Here is a 24,680-nt window from a genome sequence, read left to right as displayed (position 1 = left end):
ATTTCCAAGAAATTTCTCAGATTTTTTTTTTCACATGAGATCTGAGAATTTTTACTTTTCCAAATGGTTAGAACAAAACTTTTTTTTTTCCCCAATTTTTGTTTTACTTATTGTTGTTGTTCTGCTGTAATTATTTTAAAAGAAGATCCATGTCTAGCAGCTAAAATATATTACTTAATGGATATTTTTTCAGCATAGTCAGTATGAGTGAAAAAGTTAGGAGGAGAAGTGCACATGAAAGAGGGGAAGTAACTTAATTACCTTCCAGGCCCATTTACTCTAAATTTTGACAAAATTCTAAAAAGAAAATAATTTAAGAGGAATAGTAGCTTTTACAACTTACTTTTCTTTCAGATAATTTGAAATATTGATTTAAGGTAATCTGCAATTCTAAAATTTTAAACTGAATTGAAGAAAGTACAGTTCCAGATATTTTAAGATCCATCTGTGCTAATGGACAAAAAGTGGGTTAAGTATCCTTAAAATATCATTCTGTCCCAGTGTTTCTGGATTTAATATTTTGTGAGAAAAACAGTGGAACTGTGGATTAGATCAAGAGTTCCTTTGTACAGAAGAGACTACCATACTGAGATCTCATGCTAGTCAAAGAAACAGAATCATGTCTTTACATATCAATTTTGAGGTCTAAACATTATTACATTATACAGTAGGATCCTGTAGGAAGTTTCTATGAGAAAAACAATTGTTTGGAGGGGTGGATATATTCTAACCAAGTATTTGTTACCTCATGGAATATACTTACCATTTGGTGTCACCAGGCACTGGAAATTAGAAGTCACTTAATGAAAGTTGAACTACTTATTCAACCAGTGAATGTCAATCACCAATTATGTGTCTTTTGTTAATGCATTATATCTACCATTTATTTTTATTTGGCTTATGATTCTGGTTTTACATTTAAACAATAAAATATCTCTGATTTCTAGGGGATTGTCTTACCTCAATTTAAGAAGATGAATTGAAGCATTATGTGCCAGGGCTTAAGAGGAGGCATGAGGAAAAATAAATGTACACAAACATACTAGTAGAGATATAATTATACGTATTATAGTATGTGCATATTATGGATTAGAAACTTTATTGAATGGCAATGCTTTTAAGTCTTGATCAGAGGAATAAAACTGTGGAGGTTATTACTGCTGAGCTGGAGTGGTAAATGTAACCTATTAACTCAATTTCGGATAACCAATAGAGTTAAAAGGGCCCATTACTAGAAGAAAATACCATTTGTAGGAAAGCATAGTAACAGCTGACCTTAGAGACAAACTACAGATTGAGGTCTCCATCTATCTTGCCACTGAACCATGAAAATAAAAAACCTCAGGAATAGGTATGATTTTTCTGAATTCAGTGTCTATTACTCAGCAATGTGTTTTAGTCATGCAACCAGATTGAGTGAGGCAATGTAGCTTTAGGCATGCAAGTGATATCAGTGATGTCTTTGAGCAGGGTAAAATATCACACCTTGTTCCCTGTGCCAAAGGGACAATTTTACCACTATGTATTTATAATTTTTTATTTTTTTGCTTGGCCAATGCCTGAAAATGGATTATTTATGAATATTACAAATTCTCAAATATGTAAATATTAGAAGGGGTTAGAATCTAAACAAAATCTAAATATACTCTGGTAGCTGAATCAACATTTCCATATCAAGGAGATTATAGGTAACATTTTTTGAAAATAGATTTTACAGTTATTAGAAATATAAAAATAAAGACCATTTGCTTTCACAGAAAATGTTATTTCTTTCTTATTCAATAGTTCATGTTTTACACCTTTGTTTCCTAGCAGCTTATTGTGCTTCTATGTAAAAGCTGTGTAGATAGCATGCAAAGGATGTTAGTATCTCTGATATTAATAATATCCCTAATATCTCTTTAATATCTCTAATTTTAAATATCCAATTACATTCAATAAATAAACACCAGTTTAACTGGGGTGTGGCGTATTGAAAAAGCAATCATAACCTTAAGTCAACTGACAAATATATAAGATCTGGGAACTCTTAGAAGAAGACAAAATAGAGTTATCTACATCCACTGTTTCAAGCCATATGGATAAATTCCTATTCTCTGTGAAAATGAGTATTAGTGGTAAAAAAATGATATTGCATGTACATGGAATGTAGAAAAACATTTCAAACAGAGTAATGGGGAAAAATCCTGGGTGTCCAGATGGCATTTGAGTATGACGTATGGCATATGGCATATGAGATTACATCATAATTATGGTGGAATTAGGAACAGCAAGGGGCTGGTAGCATGTTCTCCTGCTGCTAGTATCTTTCCTACACAAGGAATCTTCCAGTTCTGTTTCTGTATGCAAGAAGAAGTGATTTTGAGATCTTAGCCACATTTAAATAGTGAATCAATTAATACACATATGAATAAATACATAGATTAAAAGTGTACATAATTTACTATTAAAGAGACTAACAAAACAGCATTTACATCCTTTCAGAAACTTTACTTGGAAATTTTATTTTCTTTTTTCTTTTTTTTTTTTTTTTCCCAATTGTTTATCATACACATTTTTCATTGTAATTTTCCATAAATATATATGGACAAACTTGACGTATTAGACACTAGTACAAGCCTGGAATAGAAGTTAATGAGCAAAAATGCACTTAAATACAATGTAATGCTGTGCGTAAGCATTTTACAAGGTTAATATACATTATGAACAATTAATTTTGTCAGGTCAAAAAAAGGATTTGGCATGTAGAAAGAGAATGTTATCATTTACCCAGATCTCTTTGGAACATAAATAGCACCTCTAGCTAATGAATGATTGTCAAAAAAAAAAAAAAATATCTAGCCAATATATTCAAGTAAAAACTGTACAGTATTGCAAAATACAAAAAGGAAGCAAAAATTTGTTAGTCAAGAACAATGGCTACTGCATGTTTAATTATTGCATAGCAATACCAAGTTCTGTTGGTAGACTGCAGGTACAGTGAACTTTCCAAGTAGGCTATAAGTGGAAAATGCACCTATGTCACACTTCAGGAAGGGTATTTATGTAAGTGTTTTATGTACCACTCTGAAAAAATCTCTCAATAACTTTAAGTTAGAACTTTTAAAGAGTCAGAGACGAATGTACACTTCTTACGGACTTGACTACTTACAGACAAAATAAAAAACCCGAAACCTGGAAAAGGTATGAAAAATTATCAGTGTTTTTAGAGCCTAGTGTTCTGTAGAGTTTCCCATAATAATTTAATGGGAATATTGTTTGCAGGGCCTTGAGTATTCTCATTTTCCATACTTTTTACAAGAATATCATGTCCATCAATACTTAGTATGATATGTCGTACATCCTACAATAGATGAAAACTCAGTCTATGTGTTGCAGTCTGTTCAGAGATCTAGTTAATATTTCCACAACAAAAAACACCCATTCAACCCCTCCACCAACAATGTAGGTTTTAAAGTCTAACAACAATGAAAATTCTCAGTGATCCTAGGATACTTTGAACTGAGTCATGGTTAAAATACTAGTGTTATGTAATATTGCAGTTTTCTGGATGGATTTCTACTATAAATAAAACCAGCAGAAACTGAAAAATAATAAAATATACTCTTACAGAAAACCTCTAAATTTATCTGTCATTTGCTGAAGTATTTTATTTACTTACAAATATGTTTTGTTTATCAGACACAGTATGCAATTTACTCTAAAACCCTATATATATTTTATATATACATAAATATATATAATATATAAATTAGAGTTTTATATATAGGGGAATACATATATACACACATACACATATATATTGCCTTATATATATGTCTATATATACATTCCCAAAAGACATAAACTATTTTCTCTGGAAATAAGAAAAATGAAGATAATAAACTGCTGAAGGAAGGCTTGAAAGGAAATAGATGATTTCCTTTGGGGTTAAACAGATTTGTTTGGATATTTCTTACAATAGATCCTCTATAATTTATAATCTACACTCAGAGTTTATGGTGTTTTGGTTTTGTTTTTGTTTTATTTACATAGACTATTAAAATAATACATATTGTGCGTTAATTTAGGGACTGATTCATTAGGAATAATATGCCACTTGCAACAAATCCTGCATTTGCTGTGTTATATCTGATACTCCTGAGATTTGATATGGAGAAAATAAGGCTGAAGCCTCCACTGAAGCCATATCACCTCCGATGTCTGATAAAGCTCTTTGCCTTTGATAGGGGTTTTTATGTTGGCTTCAGTGGATTTTATACTGGGTCCCAGAAGGCAAGAATGGTTTGCAGTCTAAAAAGAATATCTTTGAAGAAACAATCATCTCTGGTTTTGTAAAGAACATATCAAGAACAATCATTATTCCTTGGCCCCAATCCAACCTTTTGTGACCATCTCCCTCAACTGCCCCACAAAAGGCAAAGCAAGCTAAAATTCTGTATCATTTATAAACCAAAGAAACATTTTTTTCAGGGATGCAAAACACAAAATATTATTTAAAACTGTTTGGATGTATTAACTATGAAATGCTTTCATTTAATTCCACTAACTCAGAAATGTAAAGAAAATGAAAAAAAAAAAAAAAAAAAGAGGGCCAAAGAGGGCCAGCATCTCACAGAAAGGGCAGTAAGTAGACTTTGGTTATTTAAATGATACATTGAGTTTTTATACCTGTTCAGTGACATAAAAGCTACACAGGTATGGGTTAAGTCTTTAGACTTAGTAAAGCTATGCGGATTGATATAAAATTTGGTCATAAATATGCACTGCCTTAAAAATAGAACTGTAAGTTGTTTCAAATATTTGGGAGACTAATAGTCTGTACAGCTTTTATCATTATGCTTTTGGTTAACTGTATTCTTCCAGGGCCGTGGAAGTTTCCAAACTTCAATTGAGAGGTAGATGACAAGAAAAATTTGAACTGCAAAATAACAACATGCAAATTATGTTGAAATTACATAGCAATGCTTATGCAAATTGTGATCAAAAAGGTGATAATACATGCGAACACTTACTATATATATATGTGCACAAATATCAGAAAAGCACCCACCCCCCAAAAAATCCAGAGCCTTGTTAAAATTGATGTCACCTCTGAAAATAATTTAAAAATTCCCTTTATATTCCTCTCTGTGAGTAGAAAAATAGTCATCTATAGAGAAACTAACAAATGTTGCCTTGATTCAATTTTGATATAGGCAAAATTGTCAGTATCAGTTACAGCACGTTCATCTATAAAAGTGGTAACTAGCTTTCTTTAGTGAAATCCTGATGGCTGCCCTAAATCTGGCTGTATATGGTACCTGTAGCTTATTATATATCTGAATAATACCTCCCCACTAATACTCACAACCATCCAGACCTGAAAGTAGCAAGTTAAAAAATGTTGCTTAGGCATTTGAGGAAGGAGAATGACAACAAAGCATTTAAAAAAGTCACTACCTTCCAGGTCCAAATTCTTTGTGGAGAATGGGGTGGGGGGTGCGGGTAGGGAGCATTCAGAGGAATAAAAGTTTTCCAGGAGGAACAATTATGCACACACTGCCAAATGTTTTTTAAGCACACTGGATTCACATTAAAATTCATGTGAATTTTGAATCATGATGTGAGTGAAAGTGCTGCCATTCACTTCAGCAGTAAGTGAAGTCAAACTTTCTCTCAAAAGGACAGCATCAGTTTTAAAAAAAAGTCTATTTGAAGATAAAATAAGACTTTCCCTAACTCTGTCAAAACAGTTCACAAATCGCACTCCTGAAATAAAAGGATTGTAGCCCGACTACTTATGCTACAGCATTTGACATAAAAAAGATGCTTTTGTGAACTTAATAGAAATACAGAACTAGCAACAGTTGCAACTCCAGTTCAATGGGGAGAGGTGGAAAGGGTGAACTTTTAATATGTTCTTGAAAAAGCACTGAGAATTATTGGTAAGAAGTCTTTCTCTGGAGTTGGGAAGGGCAATACAGAAAACATTCCAGGTTCTAGAGAGTACAATGTCAAAAAACCCTAAGGAGATAAAAGTATCTGGATGTGTGCTCTGAAATTACTAGAAATTTAACCTTGATGTTTAATTGGAAAAATATTGTTGATGTTATTCCCTTTCCTACTAATTTTACAGTTTTGGCATTTTGGCAATCAATTCTTGCTTGATCACATAAGAGCAAGATGATAATTAGGCTCAGTGATATTGTGGCAGAGAAATGAAAAGGATGAAGTATATGTAAGTATAAATGAGATTAAGACCAATTAAGGATTTGCTTGCACTGACTGACAGAGACTACAGGCTCCATAGTGCATAACAGATGCATGTGGTATGTCCTGAAGTTTGAGAGTACATTTCTTCATTGTAGGGCACAGGCATCTCTTAGTCCTGACCCTGCAGTGGTCCACACTGGGGGTGAGGTAATTAAAAGAAACCAGGGGAATTGTGAGAGATGGTATACCCTGAAAGCAGAAATGTAATGATGAAATGATTTGCAGTACAAATTACAGCTCAGTGCGAGAAAGAGTGATATTCAGGGGTTTGAAGGCAAGTTATACTAATTTTACTACTTTGCTGCTCAGTATAGATTTGATTAAAGGCAATTTATTATTATTACTACTTCTAGAAATATGAACTACCTATACGAGGCAATTGCCCCTTTAGGACCTGTTATTTGGAAGACACTTTTTTTAATTCCAGACAGTTTTTGCATAGATATGGTTCCAATTTTCTTCATTGATCTCTGGATTTTAACTTCTTTAATACTCAGTAATATCAAGAGTATTCTGATGGGTTTTATTTTGTGGCTAGTATTAAGAGGAAAAGTAATGGAGGAGGTGTAAGAAAATGTTTCACTTGACTCAGTTCCTACTGCATATTGCTCCAGTTGCCTGCTACATCATTCCACTTTATGGGATTAAAAATTGCACACTGGTGAGTGGTGGTAAAGCAGCTCTTTCATTCCTATTACATTTTAACATAATTGACCAGAGATGAAAGAGTAGTATCTCTGCAGAGGGTTGTGTTTACACAAATTTTTATTTCCTCTGAGATAGTAACATAATTTTTGTTACTGGTGGTCAGGTGTGTCTATGGCTCAAGGAACCTTGTTTGTCCCTTATTTCCTATGCCATGTTACATCGTATTCTGCGATCTTGCATAGAACAGGTAAAGTGCCTGCATGTTTCCTGAGAACCTTTTTCTATCGTCTTTTTTCTGAGTCCTTTATTTACTCAACTGCAACTTTTATCAAGTTGACACTTGTCTTCTATCCTGTATTCTTAATCATGCTGTTTTTTTGCAAAGAGATAATAAGCACCTAGAATTTTGCCTCAGTCATTTTGGTTCAGCCTATATATTCATCTCTTTTCAAATAATCTCTGCCTTTCTACCACTTGCTGTCAAGAGCAGAGTGATGTTCCTGATGACTACTCTTTAGCTAAAATTTCAGTTCATCTTTCATAATCCAGTATTTATAACTGATATTCCTCACTGTATGAAAGCTTAGTGTCTATGAAACTCCTCATGACTTTCTGGGTCTAGGCACATAGGACCTTCACAGATCCTGGAATTCACCCTGTATGTTTGTATAGCCAAAACAAGAGCAATGCTTTTACCTCATGGGGTGCTGGCAGGGCTACAGTTTGGAAGGAGTTGCAATGTGTTTATTTCTTCTCCGAAGCTGGGGGCTGGGAGAGGAACTGGGACTATATCATTCATTTTACTTGGACTATATCATTCTCCTTTACACATTTTCACTGCTCAAATCTGAGCATATAACCCATATTTTCTCCCCAAACTCTGAAATGCACATATTTTGTTGCTGATGCACCTATAAAATTACAGGACTTGTAGAAGATGTTTGGCTTTCCAGCATATAATTAGGTAAAAAGTAGGTATTCATTTCTATGCCATGCTGTGAGTAGATTCATGATGCTTCTCCCCCAAAACAGTGCTGAGATAATGAAAAAATTCAGCTTTACTGTGGAACTTCATTGACGATAAACCAGCAAAACAGAAGCAAGAACTACCAAAATCCTTATAATATTGAAAATAATAATACTACTATTAAGAAATAAACACTACTATTAAGAAATGGTTTTCTTAAAAGCACTCCCATATATGCTAGATTTTACTATTAATTTTTTGTTTTGTTGTTGGCACTTCAAAGTGTGTTTAACACAGCTAGCTCTCTGTCCAATATATCTCCAATTTTTTGAGATCTAAAAGAGGGCTAAAATGAATGATATTCTTTTCCCGGAATTGAGTGTATGTGTATCCTACATAAACAGTGCATAATTTTTTTATGAATTAGACCCTTAATTTTCACAATTTCTGAGGCATTTATATGCATCTCTCCAAAACGAATAGTACCTTTCCTCACCTACAAATAGAACAGAAATATTTTCACTTAATACCTTCAGAGCTTGCACTTTGAGATTTCAAGTGCAATGTTTACTGATTTTTGTAAAGTAAATTCAGAGACTTATGCTTTCTTTTGCCTAAAGGAAGAGGAACAATTGTGTACATTTTAATTGAAATGAGTGTCTGTGTGAAATTGTAGACACAAGACCAAATATCCAGCACAAAAATGATATGTCAATACAAAAAAGAAGTCGCTTTTCACTAAATATGTAAGAAAGGGAGGTGAGAACTGGTATGAAGTTACCTGTCTGCAAAGACCTTAACTATCCTTTCAGTAGACCATCAAACAACTAATGACTTGCCAATAAACCCAAGCATCTACTCTGAAGTCATTGCCATGAAACTGACTGAGACCACAAAAGCCAAGGGCAATTATCCATTTACCATCAGCAGTTTCTGAATCTAGTCCCTTTAGGGAGAAGGCTTCACAGTCCAATCCAGATCCTTCAGCCATACAGGAATACATAATTCAAACAAACTAATTGCCACTCATATTAGCAATGTAAATCTGGGTTTTAAATCCTTTTACGTACAGGCAGATTTTAGCTTAGTTTGAATTAGCGAGGTCTGAATGTACTTTGTGTTCAAACGTATATGTTGAAGTACAATATAGTCAGCTATCACAGGAGGAAACATTGTAATTCAGCTGTTTATTGTATTTTAGAGATGTTACCCACCAATTTTTCATCTATTAGCCTTAACTTTTACATCCATATTATAATTGTTTATACAGACATAAAGTATCTTTTTGATCTAGTGGGCATACAAAAGAGAAAAAAGTTTCAGTGTGCTTTGCTTCACTCAGTTTAAACAAATCTTTGAGTTTATATTCTTCTTAATATTAGTGGCAAGTACAGTTTGGGCAGATTATTTCAACAGACTTTAACAATACTCTAAAGATGAACACAAAGTATCTTCCCAAATAAGAGTAGGAAATACTTTTGGATTAGATATACTTTTGAAACAAAACTGTTTGTCACTAGAAGGCTTTATAGTCTGGTTTGCCTTACTCTTGATTGTCCAGAGTCATAGTTTGATGGACTCATTTGCATGGCGTCACTACCTCTGTAATCTCAATTTTGTATCACTGAAATAAATAACTCTAGATAGTAATTTAACTTAGAGTCTTGCCACGAGGCAAAATTCTGTTCCCATCCAATATTGTGACTGATCATTATTACCACAAAACCTGGCCTGTGTCTTGAAGACATGTTTCTAATGGCAGTCATAAATGTTGCCTTCTGAGCTATATTGCAGATTAAATATTGGTTTCTCTTTCTGAAGGATCTTCAAGAGCTTTATCAGCTCTGCTGGCAGCATCTTCATTCTCATTGTTTGTTAATGGTTCTGCTTCCTTTGAGTCAGCGTTCTTTTGTGCTTTCTGCTTCTCATCTTCTAACTTCTTTTCTTTTGCCAAAAGCCTGTAGTTAATGGCATTGCCAATGAACAACCAGATGCTGGCCACAATCACAATGACTCCACAGACAAAATACATGTACTGATATTCACCAGTAACATCCACTAACCAACCTGAAATACAAAGACAAGAAGAGAGAAAAAGATTCTTTAGAACAGCATCCCCGATATGATCCAGATCTCTCCCTAGGAGAAGTACCTATATATTGCTTGGTTTGGAAGTTGGAGCAGAAAAGCATTTTCAACATGTTCAAATTGTCTAACATATACAGTGGAACTCTAACGAAACCTGTATTAGTCAAGGTAGCAATTGTCATCGGAATCACTGACAATGATAAAATATTGAAGAACAAAGTAAAGCTTAACGAATAATGACAGACAGTTTTTAGTTCTTTCATTTTCATTCTTTCATTGCCTTATTTTACTCACCTCCTAATTTTGTTTCCTATTGTTTTGGAGTGACTGTCTGACACCCACAGAGGCGGCATACAGACAATAGGATGAAGAGGTATGTGCCTTTTTAGGCTGCTGTCACTGTGCATCAACTGCCTGCTTTTCATTTTTTCTTTCCTGTGACTGGCGAAAGAGATAGAAAGGCTTGTCCCTTCAACTACCATGCTCAACTGCTGAGTTTTAAACTATGAAGCCTGTACCTAAAAATTACATCCACACCTCTGAGATTAATTTGGTCATGACAAGGAAAGTAACATATAACTGTTCTTCCACTTATATAAGCCATTCTTTCTAAATTTTCCCAACTCACAAATCAACATTTGTACATATCCAAGTATTTAGCTCTGAGCTCTGCTATGCTATCACTGAAATTCACAGGATAACCTGTGCACTTCAATTTAGTATGTATTTAGATGGTTTTACTGGGTTGAAGCCATAATGCTAGCCTATTCACCTGATACACATTTACAAGTCATCAAATTATTTTAGTCTTTTCTTTATTTCACAAACCTAGCATTAGAAAACTCAAATAGCACTACAAGTGTATAATTCACCTATTAGTGTAAATAGTACAACTTCCTGTTTATCAATGAGCAGTCTCATAAAACTGATGATTAAAAATGAAATTCTGTGTTAGCATTACTTCAGCGTAATATTTTAAAGGATATTAACTAGTCAAAACTGGAATTTAGCTTTTCCATGTGTTCATCCCCTTTGTTGTCTCTATTTAACAAGATAAATCAATTATTCATACAGTTATAGCACAAACACGCTTTTCAAAACTCCTGAAAAGCTAATATACTGAAAAATAAATAGTTGTGCATGCTATTGCTCCATAAATATTAAATTTAATATCTTTAGAGTTAATATTAATGTTGATTTCAGAACCGGACTGGAAAGTCTGGACTCCAGCGGTCACAGGCTCAGTCCCCCCACTAGGTGGCACAGGAAGAGTCTGTGTGAGAATAACATATTTTGTTCTACCATTACCAAAATGAATTGGTACGTTAAAAGATGAGGTAAATATGGACCATCTTAAGGACTATTAAACATTTACTTGTACAAATATTATTGTACCGAAGTGAGTGGAATTGTTTTGGCATATTTAAAATTTCACTCAACAATGCTATTTTCATAGAAGTGCTGACAGCAATCCTTAAAATACTTTGATATGTATAAATGGTTTTAGGTATACATAATCTTGCTGACTTTTGTGGCACTGTTTATGTGGGTATAGTGTATGTTCACAAGGCTGGTAATTCATTATGTTTATATTTTCATATTGTTGGGCTTACACTGCAACATAGACACATACATTTAACCAATACTTTTCAATAAAATTTGAGCATCTGTTTCTTTAGTCTCTTGTCAGAAAGCATAAGATTACAAAACTTACTAACATTACTGCTAAATACTGACTAAAAAGTTAGCAAACAAAATACTTTGGATAAGACTGTTCACCATTTTTGGTGCTAGAAGCCCAAAAGTTATGAGTATAGTCCAAGCTATACACCTATGTTCCCTTTAAGTTCCTCTTACACTCAAATGAGTAAAGTTGGCAACATTATCATCTTTCAGTCAGTTCACACTCTGAATTGACTTACACATATCTGTTGGCTATAGAAACAGGCTAAAGGACTGGCTGTGAGAAGGGCTGTGGTGTGAAATCATGCCAGGACGCAACGGTCCACAGCACCGCTCTGGAATCCCACCATACGCACAACCTGTCTGGGCTGCTGAGGATGCCTCTGCCCTTTCTGACACTTCCCTGCTGGATTGATTCTTCTCTCTGGAAATGCCAATCCTCTCCATTTAGACAAACTAAAGTTGTTATTTTAAATTTAATCAAGTGCTCCTCTAGCTGCCACTATGTTAGAAGAACTATAAGCCACTCTGTGAGATCTTCACAAAAACTGACGAGTGGATTCAACCAATTCAAGAGAGTAAGAACTGTGGGAAATTGGAGCTGAATACACATAAATGAATGTTGCAAAGTTAGCACTACATGCTATCAGGAAAGCATACGTTTATCACCTGGATTTATGGGCCAGTAAAGATATGTTCTTAATCTCTCTCTTGCATATGCACGCAATGTATGCCTTTAGATTCTCACGTGGATCTGTAGCTGTAAAGCCCAAAGATAATTGATGCAGTGCACTGCTGTTACAGTACATTCCTAGTCACAGCAAAACATTAAATAACATTAAGAACAATGTTTATATTAATTCAAAGATAAATTGCAAGATAATGCTATAATGCCTGAAAAAATGGAATAAAAGAGATTCTTACCTCCTAGAGGAGGGCCTATGAGCACAGGGCAACATTCCACGATGGTGACAAGTCCAACCGCACTAGAAAATCTGGCAGCCCCAACAAGGTCCATCAATGTCTCAAAAAGAACACTGCTAACCATTCCAAATGCAAACCCAAAAAATACAGCATATATCACCAAGCCAGTGTAATTTGTTGCCAGAGGGCACAAGATATGACAGACGCCATTATACAAGACAGCAAAACTAAAAAAGTACTGAATCTTTGGCCGGATAAACTTGGAGTTTGCTACAAGTCCCATTGAAGGCCTAGCAAACATGTCTACAAAGGCTAAGATAGATAGCAAAAAAGCAGCAGAATATTCATCAATTCCCTTGTGTTTAGCATAAGGAGCCAAGAATACTATCGGAGCGAAGAAACCGATAAACATAATGACATTTCCTGACAAATAGATCAGAAACCCTCTGTGTTTGAAGAGGGACAGATCTAGATATTTATTCATAGTTTGCCAAAAAGACTTCTTGTTGTTTTTGTTCAAGGTAGAATCTACTGTGCCTTTTTCAACATCTTTTTTCACAGGAGGGACTGTTTTCGGTCCAACAGGTCTCATAAGTGACCCAGCCACACAGCAGTTCAAAAGAAGTCCTCCCAGAATGAGAAAGCTTCCTTTCCAGCCAAACGCATTAAAGAGGAATTGATTGAGAGGTGCCAACGTGCTCAGAAACACTGGACTTCCAGCCATGGCCAATCCATTAGCAATGGGACGCTTCTTATAGAAATACTTGCCAATCATGGTCAAGGCAGGCTGTAAGTTGAATGCTAAACCCATACCTAAACAACACATAAAAGACAGTATTATTGTAGGTCACGCACTGAAAAACATATTACCCCTCTTTCAAGTTATTTTTAAAATGACCAGTGTCTAATCCAGTGATTCCCAATGAAGACAGAAACCAACTAGCATCAGAGAATGAAATACAGCTTCATTGTTGTCTATATGTGTTAATGCCAAGACTGTGTCATGGTGGCATTCTGCCATTTCCTCCTGTAGCACTGCAATAAAAGCCAAAACTCCTTGTTGTGTTTCAGGAATGACAGAGACAGGGGAATCACAGAGGAATGATGGTATCAGCACCTTGACTCACCATTTTTGTATTTACTAAGCTATAATGCAATTCTCTCTTGCCTCATTTCACAAAAGTTATTAAATGTCACCTCAGCTACAATGAATGTAGGGTGCATTTAAATGCATGTCTCCTCACTTCTTATTTCCAGCCCTATTTAAGACCAAACTTGTGTACAAAAGTGGAGCTTAAAATGGCTAATTATTTAGGAGCACATTTAGCTCCACTTCCCCAGGTATGGAAGTCACTACTAAAGGTGGAAGAGATATAGAAGACATACATGGGACCAGACCACCCATCCACATCATTAGAAATAGTGTGACCAGCAGAAGTAGGGAGGTGATAGTCCCCCTGTACTCTGCACTGGTGAGGCCACACCTGGAGTATTGTGTCCAGTTTTGGGCACCTCAATACGAGAGAGATATCGAGGTGCTGGAGCGAGTGCAGAGGAGGACAATGAAGCTGGTGAAGTGCCTGGGGAACAAATCCTATGAAGAGCAATTGAAGGAGCTGGGACTGTTTAGTTTAGGGAAGAGAAGGCTGAGGGGAGACCTCATCACTCTCTACAACTACCTGAAAGGACATTGAAGAGAGGTTGGTGCTGGTCTCTTCTTACAGGTAATTAGCAATAGAAGGGAATAGAGGGAATAGAATAGAGGGAATGGCTTTAAACTGCAACAGGGGAGCTTAGACTGGACATTAGGAAAAACTTTTTCACAGAGAGAGTGGTTAGACAGTGGAATAGGCTGCCCAGGGAGGTGGTGGAGTCACCATCCCTGCACGTGTTTAAGGGTCGTTTGGATGTGGTGTTGGGGGATATGGTGTAGGGGAGAACTTTGTAGAGTAGGGCTGATAGTTGGACTCAATGATCCCAAGGGTCTTTTCCAACCTGAATGATTCTGTGATTCTGTGATTCTGAGTCTATAAGCTGAACCTCTAGGCCTTCTCTCTGTATTAAGACATCTAGGCAGTAAGGTCTAAGTAGCTATGCATATTCTGGATGGTACAGGAGAGAAGTTTTCTTCTCTGATAGGCCCCTTCCTGCATCCTGACTTTGTTCTTTCAGTGGGCCCCAAGTTTAGGATGTAAAAAATAAGAGCTTTAAGAAATAATAATTGAACAAAGGACTCCTTTACTCCAAACATAAAGAAAGATGAGCTTGAGTATAGGAACAAGTATTATCTCATTCATTTATTACCTACCAATATTTCACCTCACTTGCCTTCCTTATTCTGAGGAGGTAGTTTAAAAATAACCTCCTCAACTTTTGATAAGGAGGTTATTTAATTTACTGGCTTTATGATCACTTCAGTTCATTGCCTTAGGCAATATCCAGGCCTTTGATGATATATGAATAATTTTATTTGGGGATTGACACTGGGGAATTTTAAACAGAAAGCTATTGAACTGAAAGTTGGTATACTTTTCTGTGAGAGTATATGTACGTACAAACCTACAGAAAGCTGGTACTAGTTTTCTCATTTTTAGTAGAATGCTGATAGCCTCTGCCACCCCATTTGAAGTGCAATATGACTGAAAGCTAAAAGAATGAATATGAAATTCTACACAAATGACTGTAATAAGTGCTGTCATGAGCCAATCAATTTTTATACCATAATTACAGTGCAGCATGGAACAGTACATACATACAGCATTTATTGAATAAAATAATTTCAGTTGTTCCTGAAATATCCTGAGAAACTATTTAACATCATACCAGCTAATTTAAAGAATTAGATAGTTCAGGTAGCTGAAATGAACTGATCTTGCTACCTTCTTTGTTTGCATTTGTACAATGCCTTGCACGGTGGGTTCTTGATCAGCAAGGTTTCATTGGTAGACCAGTATTAGAAATAATATAATAAACATAATTAACGTAACGTAATGTAACGTAATGTAACGTAACGTAATGTAACGTAACGTAACGTAACGTAACGTAACGTAATAGAATAGAATAGAATAGAATAGAATAGAATAGAATAGAATAGAATAGAATAGAATAGAATAGAATAAATATACTTTTTTAAACAGGATTCTTACCTCCAACGACACCAATACATAGATAAAGTTCCAGGACACTATTGCAAAAAGAGGAAGCAATCATTCCGAATGAACACAGGATACCTCCTGCTATCATCACAGGCCGGCTACCATACTTATTCACCAAAATGCTGCTTATGGGACCTGTTGGTAGAAAGAAAATACATTAACAGGTAACAGGTAACTACATCATACAGGTCTTTGAATTTAGGATATGTTGGAATGCTTTCCTCTTCTATCCCAGAAAATGTTCAGCTGTTTCTATACCAATTTGTCTTACACACACTCTCTGTGAGTTTGCAGACACATGAGCCTGGATGTGGATATATTGCCTCCTTGACAATATAAATATTGATTAGTCATGGAGATTAATAAAAAGATTAAAGACATCAGACAAGCAAGAGGGATTGTTACAGTTCACAAGCAATCAATACTTAGATTGGTCACTGGAAGTTTTGAAAGTGCAAGGACTGAAGAATTTAAAGTATGAGACAGATATTAAAACTCCACAGAGCAGGAGAAATTGCCAGGCAAGCAAACTAATAACTGACCTTAATACTGCAGCATGTCCTGGATCCCTACTTAAAACTACACATAGACTTTAAAATATTATCAAATCAGAATGTAAATCTCTGACTCCTGAAGCTCAGGTTCCCTTACCTCATCCAGATAAGAGTGTTAATGGGTAGTAAGATGACTATAGGTTGTCTGGGAAAATCTAAGATGTGGTTTAGCATAAAGACCTATAAACTTTGAAAATATTGATGCAGATTCATTTTTCAGTTTCAACTGCAATTCAGTTTATGGTGTAATTACATCCATACTAAACAAACAGCTAGTGTGCAATTTAGCATGACATGCATTATATGTATTTTAAACGCCCGTGACTAGAATAGATGGTGTGCTACGTATCAAGATTAAGAAGTTGTCAAAGCTCTTTAGGTAAACCTGCATACCATCTGACTGCACTATATTTGGCCCAAACCATTGTGAATAGTCTTCCTTTTGCAATAACTAAACTTATCCAATTCAAAAATAAAAAAATGAAACATAACAAAAAGCAATAAATTTCAAACTCAAGATAAAGCAGGCACTTACCATAAACTGGAATGCCAAGCTCTTAATCTGATTTCACTGCAAATCATTCACTGTACTGGTATCAGTTTTAAGTCTCTCTTTTTATAAACATCTAAAGAAATAAATGCCAGAAACTCCATGATGTGAAAAAGCCAAATCCAACCAAATTTAAAAGTATGTTTTAAACACACATAGGCTCAGTGTTAGACTCCACTGTTTCAATTACCTTAAATGTATTAGAGTATTATTATGGATGTACTGTAAATGTTAATTACTGCTTGCATATCAACTTAAGCATACACTAAATGAACAATTTTTAGCTTACTTCATTACAGAAATAAGCTTCTACAATACTGTTGCCCTGTGCCTGCCTATCTTTTCTAATAGCTTGTGAATCCAGAGGTCAGTTTGAAATTAACTTGACTGAAAAGCAAAGATTTGAGTCAAGTTTAGATCTTACAGTTTGTGCATTCATTAAATAGTTTGGGGTCCTAAGGAGTCTAGTGAAACTCCTACAGGCTCCCTGTCCAGGCAGCAGAGACACTGGCCAATACACTCAGCTTTTCACCAGTAAAAGCAATGTATCTTCTTGCCCAGGCCGCTGTATCGTTCAAGGTAGGTGAGGGCATAGAGGATAAACAGGGTGGTTATTTTACTGAGAAGGTAAAGGATGCTCAGACTGAAGGCATTAGGCCTTATCTTACAGACACATAGGAGATCAGGCTCTGATGCTCACTGAACTGCAAGTTAGGCATAACCATATATTGAAACAGATTTAAACATCCACAGCATGGAATGGCCCACCAAACATACAGTAGCCCAGAGATTTATTAAAAGACTTTAAATCAGATATTAAGCACTAAAACATTTCACCAATAGCTTATATTATGAGATACCCAACTCTTCTTTATTTGCATCTGGAGGGAACCACTGAGCAGTACAGTGACAAGGTGGGCTTTCTCCTTTGAGATCATACAGAGAAAGCAGCAAAACATGAAGGATGGACAAATTTCACTCCAAGAACTTTCCAAATATATCATGCTTACTTCTCCTGTCTTAATAAACTTGTGCTCTCATAACTATGCTGAAGCATAACTTCAATCACATTTTTTAAATTTTGTCTGGACAATCAGTAGTTTGGCTCATTTTTCAATTAGAAAGAAAGCCCTTTTGAAATACATGAACAATATAAGTATCTTCTCTGGGTCAAAAAAGCCCCTTTTAATTGGAACTCTTTCTTTAATGCAAAGCAAAAAGTTTCATTCCAATATCAAGTAATATTTATATTTTTGAAAATAAATTAAATTTAAGGCAATTTAAGTTTTAATTAGTATTGCTGAACACAATAACAGTATTTCACTTCAAAGATACCAAAATAATGACTTTAAAATTATTTTCAAGGTTTTTTTCCTATGATGAGATGGAAGTGTTTACAAAATTGTAGATGAAAAATCTGTTTAGTATTTGTTAACATTCTGAGCTCCCCTCAAATTGCTGCTGTAATAAATACTGCCTTGCTATAGTCTTACTTAAAATGTTCCATTGCTGGTTCTTAGAAAAAAATGTAGGAAAAAGGCATCATAGAGGGGAAACATTTGACCATACTATCCAGATTTATTCACTATAGGCAGCACCTTGAATTGTACCCTTACATAAATACTTTACTTATGATGTAGATATGTATGATGTTAGCAATCTGTTTCTTTTCTCATTAAACAAAGACAGTGTGAAAAGCCAGAAGGATAGGTGTGAGACCAAATGAAAAAGATGAAGTAAATCCACACATAGCAGACTATCAAATGTTGGAAAGAGATGAATGGCATTAAAAAAGATTGTTGTGCAATGTTGCAATACTGTTAGCATTTTAAACAAAATTATGGATCAAAAAGACAGCATTGCACAGCACTGACAAAGTTTTCCAACCATAATCAAGGACAAAGACGAGCTCTGCTGTAATATCCCAAAATCGTACTGACTATAACAGTAATATGCTTTAATACTGTTCCTTCTCCTGTAGGACAGGAAAATGAGGCAGATTCTTGTTTGTTTAGGGGTTTGGGGAAGAGGTTTGTTTTTAGTGTTTGGTTGGTTGTGTTTTTTGGGAGTTGTCCAGAAATGGCAAGTTTCCCTCTACTTTGAGGAAAATAATTTTGCAGACAGTTCCTTATCAAGAACAAGAAAACTGCATCTCTGCAGATCTTAACCATGGCAGTTAGTCCAGGACTGCAACTTACAGCTTTTCAGATCAAAGCATGTAATGTTAGGCTCACCTACAAGACCTCTTAGCTGAGGTCAAATATGGAAGTATTAATTTAGGTAGGCCATGGATGAAGACACTAGAGGAAAGACAAAGCTGTCTGATGGGTCTCAGCTCTGTACTTTCAAATGACCTAAAACCAGAATGTACTATGAATTTAAAATTCCTTTAAACATAATATTCTTTTTGAGATGTATTCCTTAAGTAAATTATGTATATTTACCACCACAGCTCCACTTAATTTTGGGTATTCTTTTAGTATATTCCAGTATTTTGATTTAGAATATGTGCATGTGGGAGATATTAATTGTTCTATAAGCCATAAAGCTAGTTTATGCTTACTCCCTAAGTCATCTAGGAACCCTTCCAATCTGATGATTAGTTTAAACATTTTCCTGTGATATCTGTGTATATACTTGGATTTGGAGTCTCATAAAATAATGCATATTCATACTTTAACATATATGAAACTACATGAATTCCAGCTGTTTGCCTGCCATCACATATTTTATAGCCATGCACAAATTTCATTTCACATCTAACAGATTCTATAATTATTTAAGCAATGCTCACATGCCAGCATGTATCTAAATTCTTTGTATATTTTTTCTTTTTAGCAGAAGGAAGATTAAGTTGTTTAAGTACTATAATACTGCCAAAACCATACTATACATTAATGCACATTAATGCACTGAAGGACTGCTAGATTTCTGAGCCTACTTTCCCAAAGCCTGAAGTAACTACATAACAGATGTTAAGTCAGGAAGCCCACAAGAATATTTACTCTGATCTCTCCCTTAGCACCTACAAACCATCATCCACAAAAGACTATATGCTCCCTAAACCAAATTTGAAACCATTATCATAATATGCTAACAGTCTCCTGGCTGTATTTTTGTTTTATATCTTTCTGTTTGAGGCAAATGACCAGACTGTGAGAAGGAATGACAGCAACTGTAACTGGTGACACTGAAAGAACAGTTTCAGGAAGGGCTGTGCAGCAGGACACAAATGCTTTAGAAGACAAGAAAAAATAGCAGCTTTTCACATTCTTTGTCATATGTCAAGGGAAAGATGGCAAAAGTCATTTCAGCTATGTGAGCAGAGACTGACTCATACATTTGGGAGCTGTTTATGATGTTTTATACAAAGCCTATAATAATGTGACACCTATGTTCTGTTTTGATGGCTCAGCAGAACATTCTCTTGCACATCTGTATTGTGCTAAATGTGAGGACAAAGCTGCTTTCGCTGGTCTTCAGTAAATACCAAGACCTCTCGGAAAAAATATATTGCTCACAAATGAGATTAATTATTTCTTATAATAACAAAGGTAACAATAATCCATATTTTCCTCTCATTTCCAAGTTTACTTGGAAGTTGTAAATGAATACTGTTGTAAATGAAAAGCAATAAATAGACTACATAACTGAATAATAAGCAAATTTTAAAAGCCAATGTTTGAAGAAATAATCACTTTTTTCCCCTTAAAAGATGCTTATTGTGCTAATATGGTTTAAACATAACTCGAGCATTAACATTTCTTTTTAAAGAAAAGTACTGCTTGCTATTTTTGTGGAAATTAAGAGAGGGCTCAAACTATGCATTATAAATGTAATATTATTTCTTATATAGTTACATTCTTAGAGATACACACACTCATATACACACATCTATCCATTTATTCACTTTTTTCAGCAATAAGAAAATATACGCTTCAAAAAATGATCTGACTCTGGAGACAATGCAACAACTTTATATCTAGTATTTCTAAAAGCTTAAAGGATGCAAACCAGATAACAATATTTCCATTTTGTAATACCTTGAGGTAACAGTACAGGCACATCAGTGTTAAGGCCACAAAATAGAATAAAGGAAGATTTATTTGGCATAAAATCTATAACTTGCTCAGCTCTCAGGTAGAATACCATTTATAAGTCCAAATGCATTAGGTACACTCCATTAATTTATAAGAGGAAGAGAATCTAGGACACTGGAATTCTTGCTGCCTTTTCTTTTCCATCATTTTTTTTCTTAATAAAATGAAAAAAAATGTTTACTTTAGACAGTTCTCTCATAAATAGACATCACTTTCTGTGAGGGATGAAAAACTGTTCTGCAACTTAAATGCATAATAACAGAATGTTTACAATAGTAGGGATTGGTTTGTAGCAGTATCAAGATGGCATAATTGTCTTTTATGTCTATAATGAGGTCATCTTTGGGTCTATTCTATATTTATATTCCCTGTAGGAATGAAAGTTTCTTTAAAAAGTATCTATATGTACATATATGTATGTATTTGTCTTGGTTTGATTTCTCACTGCTATAATACAGTGATGTAATTAAAGATCATTCTCATTTCTAATTTGTTTCACATACAGCCAATGCATTTATCCTTTTTATTTTGCCACCTGCATTATTTTTAGTATGGCACTAGAGATGAACCTTCTTGATATAAAGGTAATTTTTTAAAAATATATTGACAATGTCATAGTGTCATAGTGCCACTGATCCAAAGCAACCGGAAACAAATCAGGCTGAACAATATGACATTTATTTAAGTAATGTGAATTGCTGAAAGAAGTTGAAAATAAGTGCAATAATAATATTTCAAATTGCACTAATGCAATATTGTAGATTGCATCCTGTCAAGTCAAGTGATTTAAACACAAGTACATTTTCAACCATCTGCTCTGCAGTCAATGCAGCTATCTTTCCAGTCCAGCTTTATTTTTCATTTGTGTTTCCTACAAGGCCGGAAAAGCCTGATGAGCTCCTAGAATTAACATCAGGATAAACTACTTGCTAATATCAGTCAGACTTTTTTTTTTTTTCTTTTTCTTCTCTGTTTCTCTCTTTTTCTATTTTTTTCTCTTTTTTCTTTTTCTTTTCCTTTTCCTTTTTCTTTTTCTTTTTCTTTTTCTTTTTCTTTTTCTTTTTCTTTTTCTTTTTCTTTTTCTTTTTCTTTTTCTTTTTCTTTTTCTTTTTCTCTTTTTTTTTCTTAATAAAATATAAAATCCACTTGCAGGAGCTGATTTGCTTTGTTTGGCAAAGAATCCCCAATATTTTGCTGAAGTAGAGCCTTATCTTTCACTTTAAAACAACTCCTTCAACTGCAAATGCTTTAAGCAAGTACTTAGTACTGCTATTGGAATGTAATTTCTGGCATCCAGAGGAAAAGCAACTCAAAATTGATTCTGATCATGTTTAAAACCTGTTCATTAAGTTGGAAAGCACTTTAAAAATATGCTGCTTTTCCCAAGCAGGACTACATCAAAATACTGAGCATTATGTGACTAGTCTTATCTCTAGCTCAAAAACCTATGGCTAAATACTTTTTGTACTCTTGGATAAGCATTTAAAGGAGACATAAAAAAATCCAAAAAAAGTATTGATGAATTTGAAAATATTAAGATGTCATGCAATTATTTTTGTGTTAGATTCTTTATCACATTTCTGGGAATGGTAACCTGCCTTTCTGACATATCTTATGTGTTTGTGTAACAGCAATGAAGGTAACATAGTTCAACAATTGTTGGAAAGGTTTCTCTGTAGTTCCTCCATGCATTTGGCAGTATGCTTTTTCCATTTCTTACAACATTTACAACTGGCTGCACTGATTCCATAAACCTAAATAATATAGTAACCTTGACAGAATCAAAGAGAAAAAAATGCTCTTGCAATAAATATCACCAAAAATAAATGACTACCATTGAGTTAGGGTCGCTAATCTATGAGTTAAGATAGCTCAGCAGCTGAAAGCACAGCATGCTGGGGAGTAAGCAGTCAGTCGTTCAACCATCCATCACACTTTGCTCACCACTTTCCCTCCTCTAACTACATTTCCTCAGTGTCATTATCCTGAATGCACACATTCTTGTGTCCTGAAGGATCCTTGAATTCTATTGTTTCTATCTTTTGATTACTAATGATGATTAATTTGACCTTCAGATATTCCTTAGGACTTCTACAAGAAATATAGTAATCGTGTGTGGTAACCCATAGGAGCCTGGCTGATGATAGAGCACCTCAACACACTGGCTGCTTCTTCATAGATCCTCTTCCCAAAAGGCTGCACCTGATAATTTTGAACTGATGAGCTTAAGTCAGGAACACATAAGTCTCGCTGCAAATATGAGGTCTCTTTTTCCTGACATGTTCATAAGAAACAAAATAAGTGATCAGTGGTGCTGGTGCTTTCTCTAAATGGATCACTTTTATGTAGAAATTACAGATCCTTGATCTGTTTTGCTATCTGTTTTTTTGTTTGGTGTTTTTTTTTTTTTTTTTTTTTTTTTTTCCAGTGATGCATCAGAGACATGAACCAAGGGCATTACATATTTTGATTAAAACTGTTGTTTGGCTTACAGGTTTTTTTCTTGTTTGCTAGGGTACAATGTGTATGGAGTTATGGACCATGTAATTTAGAAAACATCTTCAAGTTAGCAAATTACTCTGTATCTATGAATTTTAAAAAGTTGGAAAATTGCCCAGTTTTTAATCAAGGAGTAGCCATGCTGATTACTATTTACATGGATACATATCAATGCTTTATATTAATTATCTTTTACATGCTCTGCTACAGAATTTTTTTAATGAAAGCCTAAAACACTTGATCACAAAGCAGAAGAGTTTAAGATGATTTATGACATTTATTTTTAAGTTAACAATATGAAACTTCATAATATTTAATAGAAAATGAGTGTAATACTGTGAACTGCTGAACACTCAGCAGTTTTCAGAAACATTTACGGTCACCAACTACAAAAACAAGTTCTGTCCCAAAATTAATTGCCCAAATTTTACAGACACATTTATTGTGAAATGAAGTCAGATGCAGCAAAATACTTCAGCATTTTTTTAAACTTTCTTTATATTTGTATTCCTGTTACCTTCAGTATCACTGAGTAAAGTGAAGGCCATGCATAGATATTTGTAAAAACTAGTCTTTCAACTTGGAAAAAGGCAAGAAACAAGAAAGAAGAAAGGAGGAAAGAAGCTAATGATGAAATGGAACCAAAGCACCTGTAAGAGAGATGCATATAAATAGAAACATTGTAACACCAGGCACATATTTTTCACAAAGTGGCCTGCATGCCATTGTAATGGGGATAGCTGGAAATACCATCAGCACATGATATATGCATTGCAAATGGTCTTCTCCGAAAAATGTTCTTTTCTTCTCAGAAAACTGATGCAACCAGCTTATAACTTAAACAGTAAATGTCATGTAGTGTATCAACATGAACATTAGAAAATTCATTGGCAAATATGAGGTACTTGGAAGAATTAATGAAAGATTCCTGCAGAAGAAAAGACAATTAATTTTTAAAGCTTAGTATTTAACCGCAATTAACTCCTCAGGACTTCAGGCTTCCATGAATCTAAACTTAAACCAGTTTTTCAGGCCCAAAAAATGTGTTGGGGATTTCACTTTAATAATATTACTGTTGACATACACAATGAACCTGTGCCATTAGAGGTTACTTCTCCTTCAAATGAAAAACCAGACAAGGACTTACTCATTCTTCCTCTGCAGAAATACAGTAAAGATAATAATACTAATATATAAATATTAGTAAATATAATTCTCTATAGCAGTAGTTAATATGAAGGTATTAAAATATACTTT

At 34.6% G+C, this 24,680-nt stretch overlaps 1 protein-coding gene across 5 annotated transcripts in view; it reads right to left on the bottom strand.

Moving 5' to 3' along the window:
* Positions 1 to 2,469: 2,469 nt before the first annotated feature.
* The window catches only part of SLC16A7 (solute carrier family 16 member 7), an 87,777-nt gene continuing 65,566 nt past the window's right edge, over positions 2,470 to 24,680 (bottom strand). For 3 of the 5 annotated variants that reach the window (XM_074870444.1, XM_074870442.1, XM_074870441.1), the window contains 3 exons: positions 15,712 to 15,855; positions 12,566 to 13,378; positions 2,470 to 9,937 (listed from right to left, as the gene is read on the bottom strand). In XM_074870444.1, coding sequence (XP_074726545.1) covers positions 9,666 to 9,937; positions 12,566 to 13,378; positions 15,712 to 15,855 — 1,229 coding nt within the window. In that variant the 3' untranslated portion in view covers positions 2,470 to 9,665. Of the gene's footprint in view, positions 9,938 to 12,310; positions 12,453 to 12,565; positions 13,379 to 15,711; positions 15,856 to 24,680 lie in introns of all 5 variants that reach the window. The other 2 variants (XM_074870445.1, XM_074870446.1) reach the window with 2 other exon arrangements.

This window comes from Strix uralensis, chromosome 5 (assembly GCF_047716275.1).
Source record: "Strix uralensis isolate ZFMK-TIS-50842 chromosome 5, bStrUra1, whole genome shotgun sequence".
Lineage (NCBI taxonomy): Eukaryota > Metazoa > Chordata > Aves > Strigiformes > Strigidae > Strix > Strix uralensis.
Note: the sequence above shows the minus strand (reverse complement) of the source record. Positions and strands in the feature narration are given on the sequence as shown.